General features: G+C 46.9%; 1 protein-coding gene across 1 annotated transcript; it reads right to left on the bottom strand.

The window, feature by feature from the left end:
• Positions 1-9,843: 9,843 nt before the first annotated feature.
• Positions 9,844-10,179, bottom strand: LOC119954012 (putative histone H2B type 2-D). The gene has a single exon (XM_038778789.1). It carries the CDS (start codon positions 10,177-10,179, stop codon positions 9,844-9,846), a length of 336 nt encoding a protein of 111 aa, XP_038634717.1.
• Positions 10,180-14,625: the final 4,446 nt, after the last annotated feature.

Here is a 14,625-nt window from a genome sequence, read left to right as displayed (position 1 = left end):
AATTCTATGGGGAGGCAGTGGCGCTGTGATATTGTCACTTTTAATCCAGAGACCCAGAGACATTCTCTGTGGACCTGGGTTAGAAATCACCACGGCAGACAGTGAAATTTGAAGTCAATAAAAATCTTGAATTAAGAGTCTAATGATGACCATGAAACCATTGTCAATTTTCATAAAAACCCATCTTGTTCACGAATGTTCTTTTGAGAAGGAAATCTGCCGCCTTTACGTGGTCTGGCCTACATGTGACTCCAGCTCCACGCCAATGTGGTTAACTCTTAAATGCCCTCAGGGATGGGCAATAAATGCTGGCCCAGCCATGAATTAAAAAAACTCTCTCAATATGTAGCTTGTGCGGGACCATGTCTATTATTCAGTGAAAGCCTTTTATCCTGTCAGCCCTCCCATAGATTCTACATAGATGTTTACAGCATGAAAACAAGCCATTTGGCTCAACGTGTCCATGCCGCCCAGTTTTTACCACTAAGCTAGTCCCAAATGCCTACATTTGGCCCATACCCCTCTCTACCTAGCTTTCCCATATAACTCTGAATTCTTTTAAAAGGTAAAATTGTACCAGCCTCTACTACTGCCTGTGGCAGCTCATTCCAGACATGCACCACCCTCTGTGTGAAAACATTGCCCCTCTGGATCCTTTTGCATCTCTCCCCACTCACCTTAAACATATGCCCTCTCATTTTAGACTCTCCTACTTTTGGGAAAAGTTTTTGACTACCTTGGCTGGGATTCTCCAAAATCCCAGCGTCAAAGCTGGCGTGAGTGGCATCAACGCGCCTCCAGGCCCAGTCATTCTCCCCTTCCTCGGGGGCTAGAAAGGAGCCGGAGTGCTGTGCGCTGCTCCAGCACCGAAAGCCAGCCCGACACGGCCAGTGCAGGTCCGTGAATGCATGCCACGGCCGTCTCTGCGCCGGCTTTCGGGCAACATGGCAGAGCGCCACAGGGACCCGGCGTGGAGGAGTTTTGCCCCCCCCCCCAGGAATGGTTGCCCCGATCGCGGTCCTGGCCACCGTGGAGACCCCCACCCCCCCCTTCCAGAGTCAGCTCCCTCCGCACCGCCACCAGGACATCCCCCGCAGCCAGAAAGCCGAGGTCCCGCCGGATAGGACAAAAGTGAACGACGCCGACAGGACTTGGCAGGCACTCGGCCTGTCGAGCGCGGAGAATTGGCGCGGGGGCCACTTTCAATGGCCCCCCACTGGCGCCGTGGCAACCACGCTGGTGCAATTGGTGCCGATTCTCCGATCGCCGGAGACTCGGCGGCCCGCCGTCGGAGCGGCGTGGTGGGATTCGCACCTCTCCCCGGTGATTCTCCGACCCAGCACCTTATCTATGCCCCTCATTATTTCATAGACCTCGATAAGATCACCCCTCAGCCTCCTATGCTCCAAGAAAATGAAATGAAATTGCAGAGCCGTTGGCAATGATCTTTTCGTCCTCGCTGTCAACAGGGGTGGTACCAGAGGATTGGAGAGTGGCGAATGTCGTGCCCCTGTTCAAAAAAGGGAATAGGGATAACCCTGGGAATTACAGGCCAGTTAGTCTTACTTCGGTGGTAGGCAAAGTAATGGAAAGGGTACTGAGGGATAGGATTTATGAGCATCTGTAAAGACACTGCTTGATTAGGGATAGTGAGCACGGATTTGTGAGGGGTAGGTCTTACAAGTCTTATTGACTTCTTTGAGGAGGTGACCAAGCATGTGGATGAAGGTAAAGCAGTGGATGTAGTGTACATGGATTTTAGTAAGGCATTTGATAAGGTTCCCCATGGTAGGCTTATGCAGAAAGTAAGGAGGCATGGGATAGTGGGAAATTTGGCCAGTTGGATAACGAACTGGCTAACCGATAGAAGACAGAGAGTGGTGGTGGATGGCAAATATTCAGCCTGGAGCCCAGTTACCAGTGGCGTACCGCAGGGATCAGTTCTGGGTCCTCTGCTGTTTGTGATTTTCATTAACAACTTGGATGAGGGAGTTGAAGGGTGGGTCAGTAAATTTGCTGATGATACAAAGATTGGTGGAGTTGTGGATAGTGAGGAGGGCTGTTGTCGGCTTCAAAGAGACATAGATAGGATGCAGAGCTGCGCTGAGAAGTGGCAGATGGAGTTTAACCCTGACAAGTGTGAGGTTGTTCATTTTGGAAGGACAAATATGAATGCGGAATACAGGGTTAACGGTAGGGTTCTTGGCAATGTAGAGGAGCAGAGGGATCTTGGGGTCTATGTTCATAGATCTTTGAAAGTTGCCACTCAAGTGGATAGAGCTGTGAAGAAGGCCTATGGTGTGCTAGCCTTCATTAGTAGAGGGATTGAATTTAAGAGCCGTGAGGTGATGATGCAGCTGTACAAAACCTTGGTCAGGCCACATTTGGGGTACTGTGTGCAGTTCTGGTCACTTCATTTTAGGAAGGATGTGGAAGCTTTGGAAAAGGTGCAAAGGAGATTTACCAGGATGTTGCCTGGAATGGAGAGTAGGTCTTACAAGGAAAGGTTGAGGGTGCTAGGCCTTTTCTCATTAGAACGGAGAAGGATGAGGGGCGACTTGATAGAGGTTTATAAGATGATCAGGGGAATAGATAGAGTAGACAGTCAGAGACTTTTTCCCCAGGTGGAACACACCATTACAAGGGGACATAAATTTAAGATAAATGGTGGAAGATATAGAGGGGATGTCAGAGGTAGGTTCTTTACCCAGAGAGTAGCGGGGGCATGGAATGCACTGCCTGTGGAAGTAGTTGAGTCAGAAACTTTAGGGACCTTCAAGTGGCTATTTTATAGGTACATGGATTAGGGTAGAATAATGGAGTGTAGATTAATTTCTTCTTAAGGGCAGCATGGTAGCATTGTGGATAGCACAATTGCTTCACAGCTCCAGGGTCCCAAGTTCGATTTCGACTTGGGTCACTGTCTGTGTGGAGTCTGCACATCCTCCCCGTGTGTGCGTGGGTTTCCTCCGGGTACTCCGGTTTCCTCCCACAGTCCAAAGATGTGCAGGTTGGGTGGATTGGTCATGATAAATTGCCTTAGTGTCCAAAATTCTATTATTAACCTAGGACAAAAGTTCGGCACAACATCGTGGGCCGAAGGGCCTGTTCTGTGCTGTATTTCTCTAAAAAAAAAGCCTCAGCCCATCCAGCCTCTCCTTATAATGCAAACCAGCACGTCCCGGTTGCATCTAGTAAATTATTTCTGCACTCTTTCCAGTTTAATAATATCCTTTCTCTAATATGGTGACCAGAACTGTACACAGTATTCCAAGTGTGGCCTCATTATTGTCTTGTACAACTTCAGCAAGACATCCCAACTCCTGTATTCAATGTTCTGACCAATGAAACCAAGCTTGCCAAATGCCTTCTTCATCACTTTCAAGGAGCTATGAGCCTGTACTCCTAGATCTCTTTGTTCTATAACTCTCCCCAAGTCCCTACCATTTGTGCAGGTCCTGCCCCAATTTGATCTACCAAAATGCACCACTTCACAACTGATTTATTCTGTAGCAATCTTCTGTTCCATCAATATTTGCAAACCCCCCCCCCCCACAATGGTAAATGCTGGCTACTCAACATCAAGAGTGATCCACTCACGGTGCGGTTCATGGCTCCTGGCTGTCACTGCACACATGGGAACAGTGGGTCGAGAAGGAGAACCAATTTACCACAAGGAATATTGTAAAACAGACCATTGGCATCCTCAAGCACCATCTCCACTGCCTGGACCACTCTGGAGGAGCCCTACGATTCCCCGTCAAGCAGATATCATGATTTGGTGCTGGGTGCATAATGCACAACCTCACCATTGTGAGGGACGGAACAGCTGCTGTATTCACTTCACCCTGTAGAAATCTGAGGACAAGGAGTAAGTGAAGGGACAGGAGAGAAAGTGGAACACAAAATAGATGAGCTCTTTCCGTCTGGGCTGTGTGATCAAATACTTCATGAAACATCATTTACGGCCCCCAGCCTATTCACCAACGGGGCCACATTCCTTACCTTTCTTCTCTCACTGCTCATCACACTGTGCTCATTCCAAAAACACAAAAATAAAAAATCATCAAAAAATGCACATTGAAATTCAGTTTCTTAAATCCAATATTGATACACAATGAATAAATTAATCATCCTTGTGCATTTTTGACTGACTCTTGCATTTTATTTTGTCTGTCTCGTGTCCTTCCACAGTGCTAACCCTGTGGTTGCCATATGGCTGGTGAATGGTTGCGAACTTTCACCAGGGAGACTGCAAGGTGACATTGTGGGTGGCATGGTGGCACAATGGTTAGCACTGCTGTCTCACAGTGCCAGGGACCCGATTTGATTCCAGCCTTGGGTGACTGTGTGAAGTTTGCATGTTCTCCCTGTGCCCACATGAATCTCCTACCGGTGCTCCAATTCCCTCCCACAGCCCAAAGATGTGCAGGTTAGGTGGATTGGCCTTGCTAAATTGCCCCTTAGTGTCCAAAGGTTAGGTGGATACTGGGATAGGATGGAGGGAGTAGCCCTCGGTTAGGGTGCTCTTTCGGATGCTCGGTGCAGACTCCTTCTGCACTGTAAGGTTTCTATGATCTACAATGATCTCTAAGGCCTGACTTCAGGCTGCACCACCTTGGCTGGGACAGCAGCAGTCTGGGCTGACTGACTCACAGCAATAGCAAGGGAACTGGTGAAGTGTGCCACCCTGAGAGAGGAAAGCAGGGTTTGTGTGCTATGGAGACATTGGCACCCTCCAGTGTCTCAGCAATCTTAGTATACTGTCAGGGAACAGATTGAAAGACCCTCGGGGCTGAGTTCTTTGATCCCTCAGCTGCATGTTCCTTGGTGGATGCACCAATCGCTGGCAGCAGGATTCTCTATTCCTGTCGCTTGTCAATGGGTTTTCAGGCTGCCGGCGGGAACAGAGAAACCCAACGGTCGGAGAATTCCAGCCCTTATGATGCCCTGAAAACCTTTTTGAACATTGGTATCCAAAGCCATGGTGCCTCCAGTCTGAGCTTATGGCAGTAAATGCAGACCTCACTGACAATGTACTTGTGTTGCTGAAAGCTGAAATATCAGTCATCAGATATGTAAATATACATGTCACCACAGTCCCCAAGGACTGCAGACTGCTTTCCCCTTTGAGGGAGAGAGCTGACCTGTGATGATTTAACCTGAGGTTCACCACACCTCAGGCGAAGGACAAGGTTGAGAAGGCGAGAACTTCATGACTAATCTCAGCCGGTACGGGAATTGAACCCACGCTGTTGGCCTCGCTCTGCATCACAAACCAGCTATCCAATCAACTGAGCCAACCGATCCCATCAGATACAACATAGAACATAGAACATACAGTGCAGAAGGAGGCCATTCGGCCCATTGAGTCTGCACCAACCCACTTAAGCCCTCACTTCCACCCTATCCCCGTAACACAATAACCCTGCCTAACCTTTTTTGGTCACTGAGGGCAATTTATCATGATCAATCCACCTAACCTGCACGTCTTTGGGAGGAAACCGGAGCACCCGGAGGAAACCCACACAGACATGGGAGACCGTGCAACCTCCACACAGACAGTGACCCAGCAGGGAATCGAACCTGGGACCCTGGCTCTGTGAAGCCACTTTTGCTACCGTGCCGCCCATAACATCATGGTTAATTCCACAGGTGATTGGATATTGGAAAGAATGGACTCCAAACTCTGTACAACAGCTTCTGCTCAGTTGGCACTCCCTGCTCCTTCACACAGCAGGCTTTTCTGACAAGCTTTTCATCACAGCAAATATTTCAGTGAGTGCACCCGTCAGCCTTTTTCTGTAGCTCAGCCCATCAAAGATCGAAAATGAATCATCTGCAACAGAGCTCTTGTGAAACCTTGTCCTGCAGTGGGCTGACACTTGAGTGTTCGTTTCCTTAGGAACGCTTGTGCTCATATCTCATCATCTGCAAATCCTACCTCTGTCCTACCCTCTAAATCGTGTGCACTGACCTGGAGGCCGTGACTTTCAAAGCACATCATTCCCCTTCATTGATAATTTTTTCACTGTCTGGGCAGTTCTTGGGGTATCTGAAATGGATAAAGGGCCAAAGGTTGGGTTGTGATCAGAGGAGCGGAGGAAATAAGAAATGCATTCTTGCATGATCTGCTTCTTCTGAAGATTGAGGGGTGCGGGAGATGAGAAACAAGGAGGAAGTATGTAGGTTCTCCCATCATCAATCACTCCTCCCAGTAGTTAGAGCTATTGCTTCACAGTGCCAGGGACCTGGGTTCGATTCCTGGCTTGGGTCGCTGTCTATTCGGAATTTGCACGTTCTCCCTGTGTCTGTGTGAGTTTCCTCCAGTGCTCCGGTTTCCTCCCACAAGTTCCTAAAGACGCGCTGGTCGGTGAATTGGACATTCTGAATTCACCTTCAGTGTACCCGAACAGGTGTGGTGACTAAGGGATTTTCATAGTAACTTCATTGCGGTGTTAATGCAAGCCTACTTGTGACACTAATAAAAATGATCAATGTCAGGCCAAAATCCATAATCTCAGTGAAGCTCCTCTCCATGGCGACCAGCACTGTCTTCTCCTTGAGAATAAATCATGCAGCCCCACTTGTCCCACACTATTTCTCTACTGCTTCCTGCTGCTGTGTATCACCTTCTCCTCAAGAAGGGGAAAACAGTAAGTATTAACATAGAACATAGAAAATACAGCACAGAACAGGCTCTTTGGCCCACGATGTGTCGAACATTTGTCCGAGATTAAGAACAAATCAATCTACACCCCAGCATTCTACCGTAATCCATGTACCTATCCAATAGCCGCTTGAAGGTCCCTAATGTTTCCAACTCAACTACTTCCACAGGCAGTGCATTCCATGCCCCCACTACTCTCTGGGTAGAGAACCTACCTCTGACATCCCCCCTTTATCTTCCACCATTCACCTATGTCCCCTTGTAATGGTTTGTTCCACCCGAGGAAAAAGTCTCTGACTGTCTACTCTATCTATTTCCCTGATCATCTTATAAACCTCTATCAAGTCGGCCCTCATTCTCCATTCTAATGAGAAAAGGCCTAGCACCCTCAACCTTTCCTCGTAAGACCTACTCTCCATTCCAGGCAACATCCTGGTAAATCTCCTTTGCACCTTTTCCAATGCTTCCACATCCTTCCTGAAATGAGGCGACCAGAACTGCACACTGTACTCCAAATGTGGCCTTACCAAGGTTTTGTACAGCTGCATCATCACCTCACGGCTCTTAAATTCAATCCCTCTACTAATGAACGCTAGCACACCATAGGCCCTCTGCACAGCTCTATTGGCTTGAGTGGCAACTTTCAAAGATCTATGAACATAGACCCCAAGATCTCTCTGCTCCTCCACATTGCCAAAAACCCTCTCATTAACCCTTCCACATTCATATTTGTCCTTCCAAAATGGACAATCTCACACTTTTCAGGGTTAAACTCCATCTGCCACTTCTCAGCCCAGCTCTGCATCCTATCTATGTCTCCTTGCAGCCGACAACAGCCCTCCTCACTATCCACAACTCCACCCAATCATGGCTGATATTTTTCTCATCCCCATTCTCCTGCCTTCTCCCCATAACCCGATCCCTAATTCAGCAGCAGACTTAAATAGGGGTAGAGACAGGTAATGTTCTGCAAGTACAAGTAGGCATCTTTGCAAAGGTGACGCTCAGCTCCAGCTCAAATTTAAGGCTGCGGTTCTGCACAACTGGTTTAACCAAAAATAATGGCCATTCTACAGTATGATTTGTGTGGTGCGGTTGTCAAGGTTGAATTGCTGCCAATGTATGTGTGAATTGTGGCTCATAACAGTGTTCGGTGTGTGAACGGAAGGTAAAACTTAGGACTGTTAGGGTCAAATACTGACTGATAAAGAGCTGTGGATGAGGATAATGGTGTATTTGTTAGGATACGGTAGGACATGACATTTGTAAGTAAAGTCACTGACCTTGACAACTCCTGTTTGATTGTCATATTTCTTCCTGCTCTGCACATATGTTCTTGAGGAGAGGTTGAGTAGACTGGGACTGTACTCGTTGGAATTTAGAAGGATGAGGGGGGATCTTATAGAAACATTTAAAATTATGAAGGGAATAGATAGGATAGATGCGGGCAGGTTGTTTCCACTGGCGGGTGACAGCAGAACTAGGGGGCATAGCCTCAAAATAAGGGGAAGTAGATTTAGAACTGAGTTTAGGAGGAACTTCTTCACCCAAAGGGTTGTGAATCTATGGAATTCCTTGCCCAGTGAAGCAGTTGAGGCTCCTTCATTACATGTTTTTAAGGTAAAGATAGATAGTTTTTTGAAGAATAAAGGGATTAAGGGTTATGGTGTTCGGGCCGGAAAGTGGAGCTGAGTCCACAAAAGATCAGCCATGATCTCATTGAATGGCGGAGCAGGCTCGAGGGGCCAGATGGCCTACTCCTGCTCCTAGTTCTTATGTTCTTATGAAGTAAAACTCCAATAATAATAATCTTTATTATTGTCACAAGTAGGCTTACATTAACACTGCAATGAAGTTCATGTGAAAATCCCCTTGTCGCCACACTCCGGCGCCTGTACACTGAGGGAGAATTCAGAATGTACAATTCACCTAGCAAGTACATCTTTTCAGGACTTAGTGGAGGAAACCTGAGCACCCAGACAAAACCCACGCAGACACAGGGAGAACGTGCAGACTCCCCACAGACAGTGATCCAAGTCGGGAATTGAACCTGAGTCCCTGGCGCTGTGAAGCAACAATGCTAACCACTGTGCTACCGTGCTGCCCCAATGGCATTGAACTTCACAGATCCTTGTTCCAATTACCTCCTGAACACATGCCCTGCTCCCCTGTGGATAGACAGTTTTCCTCCTTCCCACCTCTTCCACTTGGACCTTCAGAGCAGGGTTGGACCTCCTTGGTGCTTGCTGCCTCACATGTTCACCCATTGCTAAAACCATCATGATGCAGAATCAATTTTCAAATAGCTCCACTTTGAGGAGGACAGGTTGTCTTTAAGTAGCACAAGACGCTTGCGCTATTGACACCTTGCTGATGCGTATGGCCAATGAACAATACTGCAAACAGCAACCATGAAAAACAGCATACAGCATAGCATGCTGCCTGCGTCACACTTAGTGGGTATCCAATTAACCCCCTCTCCTCCCAAAAGACCCAGCTCCCTAAACTTATATTAAGATGGGTGTCAATCTACTGGTCATGACTGAAACCTTTCCAGAGCCTTTATTTTGCCTATCATGTGAATTATTAATGGGTGGTCTCTTCGTAAGATCATTCCCTTCTGCTATTCTAACAGATTTAACATAAATATTTTAAATGACAAACTGCTCATATTCCCAACAGGGATTTCTAACCTAATACCTGAATTAAGATTGATATGTGAGTTCAGTGGTTTAACCCTGGCTGAGAACCCACAGATTCTAAGGTCGCATCCAACAGTCACATGTTACTTGCCAGTTTGTGAGGCAGCACAAGAAAATAAATGACGAAGTTGGATTTATGAAAAAGCAACAGATTCACTGATATCCTTCATGGAAGGGATCCTGCCTTGAGATCCAGCCTACTTCAGTCTTACATTCATTACATGGTTCACTTCTAACACCCACTGAAATGTTCTCGCGAGCTACTCAGCTGTAAAAACAATTGGAACAAAAGACCTTTACAAAGCAACAAAGGATGAGCAATCAACGGTCTGGATGGTGTTGTCCACATCTTGACAGCAAATGTCAAAAAGGCGTTTTTTGGAATGTGCGTATTGTCAATGCTGCAAGTTTGGATTCATGTTTTTTTTATTTCAGCAGATGCAGAGTTTAATTTGGAGCTGGTGTACTTGATCACAGCCTTTGTTCCCTCCGACATGACCTGCTTCGCCAGTTCCCCGGGCAGCAGCAGGCGCACAGTGGTCTGGATTTCCCGAGAGCTGTTGTTGTAATGGGCCAGGCTGGAAGCTGTATCAGCGATGCTCTCGAAGATATCATTGACGAACAGCTCATGGCCTCAGAGGGGATGCAACTGTCAGGCTGAACCTGCTTCATCACTTTCTGGATGTAGTCGGAGCAACTCTCCTTCCTGGCTCTCTTCCATTTCTTGCTGCTCTTGGACAACAGCTTCTTGATGATTTTCTGAGCGCTCTTCTGGTCAACTGCTGCTCCCTTCTTGTCCAGCACCATCGTTAAGGATGACCTTCAGACTACAAAATAATACTGCTTCAGCACATGTGAAACAATGTTGTCACTGTTTCCTGTTTGCAGCATCTTTGTATATTGTACAGATCATAGAATCATAGAATTTACAGTCCAGAAGGAGGCCATTTGGCCCATCGAGTCTGCACCGGCCCTTGGAAAGGGCACCCAAGCCCACACCTCCACCCTATCCCCGTAACCCCACCTAATGTTTTTTGGACATTCAGGGCAATTTAGCATGGCCAATCCCTCTTCTTCCAATGACACTGTCTATTAACTCCCTTCATGGCTTTCTCTCCCCCAGATCACTCTCTCCCCCAACAATGACTCTCCGCCCACCCACATCCCCAACCCAGCCACTCACCTCTTTTTGCCACCATTTCGGGTCCACAAAGCTAGGAAAGCTGCAACAGAGCTGGCCTTCATCGTCACCTCCGATTCCAATCAGCTCCTGAGCACTTTGAACACACAAGAAATTGAAGCAACAATAGGCCACCTGGCTTTTCAAGCCTGCCTCGTCATTCAATATACTGGCTTCAACTCCTTTTCTGTGCCATTTCCCCAGAGCCGTCTATGTGTTGTTCCTCGTGTCTTAATAAAGCTCGCAGTCTCAAGTGTGGAGAAGATGCTTTATTGTGGGTTCGTTCAGTTTCCAGAGCTCGACCTAGAACTACCTTCCAGTGCTAACTCCCAGCTTTGCTTGTTCTGTGTGTCCTGCTTACCAGCCCCTGCTGTGAAGAGTGTGTCCTCACTTCCTGTCCTGATGTATTTATATGGCTCTCCCGTGCTCCCTCTAGTGGTCGCTCAGTTGTGTTGCATCTGGTTAACTTGTGATCACCACATCCCCCTTTTTCTCTTAACATATTTTCTGAACATCGTTAAAGAAAATTGTATATCCTGTCCCAGTGTATTTATAGCTCTCCCGCTCGTGTTTGCTCTGTTGTTTTTTTGTATCTGGTCAATCTACGATCACCACATCCCCCTCTTTCTCATTACATAGTTTCTGTACATCATTAAGGAAAATTATACAAAACAGTAACTTATGATATGCGTATCTATACAAGTGATGATGCTATTGCCTTAGTTAACAAAGCCAATGTATTTATATGTCCAAACTTAATAAACACATTTATGAGTCCAAACTTGATGAATTTGTTCAGAGCTTTTTGTTTTTTTCTTTTTGTTGTTGATGACGTGGTGATATTGATATTGCAAGTCCGCTGTGAATGTTGTTGGTGTTCCTTGTTATCTTAAGTACCCAATGCGTCATCCCGAGGTGTTTGCATGGTCACATCACTGATGTTGACTGGCATGGACTTTTTTCTGTGCTTGTGGTGTTGATTTATTGTCTCATCCGCCTTGGATGCTGGTGTGCTTTGCCATTGTGTACAAGTCGTTGTTTCATTGCTGTTGTTTCTGTCGTTCCTGTTTTTGTTGTTTCCGTTGCCGTACTTGTCGCTGTTTTTGTCGTTTCCGTCTTTGTTGTTGTCGCTATCTTTGCTCCTGACTTTGTTGTGTTTGTTGCCATTCTTGTTGTTTCTGTCTCTGTCGTTGTCGCTATCTTTGTTCCTGACTTTGTTGTGTTTGTTGCCATTCTTGTTGTTTCTGCCTCTGTCGTTGTCGCTATCTTTGTGCCTGACGTTGTTGTTTGTCTTGTTGCGCTTCATGTTGCTTTTATTCTTGCTGTTGTCGTTCTCGTTTCTGCTGTGCTTCTTGCTATTGTTGTTGGTCTTGTCGCGCTTCATGTTGTTTTTGTTCTTGCTGTGTTTCTTTTGACTTTTGTTTTTCTTGTTATACTCTATGAGTGTCCCGAGTGGATAATTTGAGTCATTGAGCATTCCGTCTCGCGAGTGGTGCGAATGATCTGATGTGCAGGTGCAGGTGACATCAATCAGTTGTGGAGAATTGGATTCCGCATCTTTGCTTTCTTGGTGCTCGTCTTCCGGAGTCAAAGTCTTCTCGATTACATTTGACGCGGTGTCTGTGGACTCTCGGCGCTCCTCTTCTGGAGTCCAAATCTGCATGATTTCAGTTGACGTGGTTTCTCTAGACTCTTGGTGCTCCGCTTCTGGAGTTAAAATCTTCATGATTTCTGTTGATGTTATCTCACTGGACTCCAGGTGCTCCTCTTCTGGAGTCAAAATCTGCATGTTTTCTTTCTGTTTGATGTCTCTGGACTCCAGGTGCTCCTCTTCTGGAGTCAGAATCTGCATGGTTTCTTTCGGCATTGTCTCTGTGGACTCCAGGTGCTCCTCTTCTGGAGTCAAAATCTGCATGTTTTCTTTTGGCATTGTCTCTCTGGGCTCCAGGTGCTCCTCTTCTGGAGTCAAAATCTGCATGTTTTCTTTCGGCATCGTCTCTCTGGACTGTTGGGTGGCCCGACTCTGTGCTTCTGTACAGACAAGCTGAGAACTGTCAGTCTCACTGTGATCCTGTACGTCGAGTGCGAGCACCTTGTCACTGTTTTCGCTCTGTGCTTCGGTACAGACAAGCTGAGAACTGTCAGTCTCACTGTGATCCTGTACGTCGAGTGCGAGCACCTTGTCACTGTTTTCGCTCTGTGCTTCGGTACAGACAAGCTGAGAACTGTCAGTCTCACTGTGATCCTGTACGTTGAGTGTGATCACCTTGTCACTGTCTTCGCATGCAGTGGGCAGAGGTGCATTGTCTTCTTCTTGTTCCTGTGAGCGTGTTGGACTTTCATAGTCCGCTCTTTCTTCTTGTTCCTGTGAGCGTGTTGGACTTTCATAGTCTGCTCTTTCTTCTGGTTCCTGTGAGCGTGTTGGACTTTCATAGTCCGCTCTTTCTTCTTGTTCCTGTGAGCTTGGTAGACTTTCATAGTCTGCTTGCGGTTGCTCAGGTACAGCGGGTTTACCTTCATGGTCTTGTTCATGCTTGGTGTCCGCCCGGGAGTGTTTGCTTGCATCCCTGTTGGCGTCTTTCATCACTCGCACTGTGGAGCCTGTCATCGCTCGCTCCGTGGAGTCTTCCTGTGCTCTCTGTGTGGCGTCGTCTTCGTCTTGGGTATTGCTGTCATCCAATGTATCGACGAGCTGCCATGGCACCATGGTGTTGGATTCATCCACCATGAGTAGAGTCGTGTTGAGCTTTGCAACGGTGTCGTTGATGCTGTGATCAGCATGTCCAAATAACTCCTCCATGTCTGAGTAGTGTTCTTTGAAACCCATTTCATCTTGGTTGGCTTCTTCTACCACGAGTTGATTCGTGTTGAACTTTGCGACCATGTCGCTGATGCTGTGATAAGCATATCCGACTGACTCAGCTGTGTCTGAGTAGTATTCTCCGAAAACCAAATCATCCTGGTTGGATTCTTCTACCACGAGTTGATTCGTGTTGAACTTTGCGACCGTGTCGCTGATGCTGTGATAAGCATATCCGACTGACTCAGCCATGTCTGAGTAGTATTCTTTGAAAACCAAATCATCTTGGTTGGATTCATCTACCACGAGTTGGTTCGTGTTGTGCTTTGCGACCGTGTCGCTGATGCTGTGATAAGCATATCCGACTGACCCAGTCAGGTCTGAGAGGTAATCGTCGAAAAACAAATCATCTTTTGTTGTTTCGGAATTCTTTTTGTTCGCTTCACTGTGTGTGGTGAAGGCAGCTTTTTCCAAGGTTTTGTGCAAGTTGTTTTTCACTGTTGGTTCAAGTTCAGGCGTTTTTCTGTGTTCTGAGGCAAGAAAATTTGGTTTTACCACTTTAAGTGTCTTGTTTTCAATTTTCGGGCATTTCCCTTTTAAGTGGGCGTGGTCAGGATTCTCAGACGGCATGACGTCACGCGTTGGAACGACTTGCACATGCGCAAATCGGCTTTCTTTCCTTGTGCGGTTCGGTGTCCATTGCGCATGCGCGGCTTGCGCATGCGCATGACGGTCCGCGACGAAGACTTTTTTTGACTGCGCATGCGCGGCTTGCGCATGCGCATAACGATCGGCGCCGCGATCTTTTGTAAACTGCGCATGCGCGACTTCCGGTTCCGGCGCATGCGCGACTTCCGGTTCCGGCGCATGCGCAGACGCGATTTGTAGTTCTTTGTTTACCAGAGACTGCAAAATGTGCTCCGACGCCATTTTATCGCGGATTTCAGCGTTTTTTCTTTCTAAAAGTTGTAAGTTACCTTTTCTTTCCGATCTGGACTGGATTTCAGCGTTTTGGCTTTGTGAAAAATTCCTGTTATTTCTTCTTTTTGATCTGTACTGTGCATTCGCGATTTCCTGATCTTTTTGTGATTTTTTAAGTTTTGCATCACTCAGTCTCTGTGCAGGTTGGACTGTGAGCATGCCTTGCTGTTCAAATTTCTCACAGTACTCTTCAAATTTGTTTAGTAACGTTTGTAAGCTGTTCCTGTCTTCACCTTTTGAGTATTTAAATCCATTATACACTTTCCTATTGACAGGCCCTTCGATGAGAATT

Source organism: Scyliorhinus canicula, chromosome 19 (assembly GCF_902713615.1).
Source record: "Scyliorhinus canicula chromosome 19, sScyCan1.1, whole genome shotgun sequence".
Lineage (NCBI taxonomy): Eukaryota > Metazoa > Chordata > Chondrichthyes > Carcharhiniformes > Scyliorhinidae > Scyliorhinus > Scyliorhinus canicula.
The sequence above is the reverse complement of the archived record's forward strand: the minus strand, read 5'-3'. Positions and strand labels throughout refer to the sequence as shown.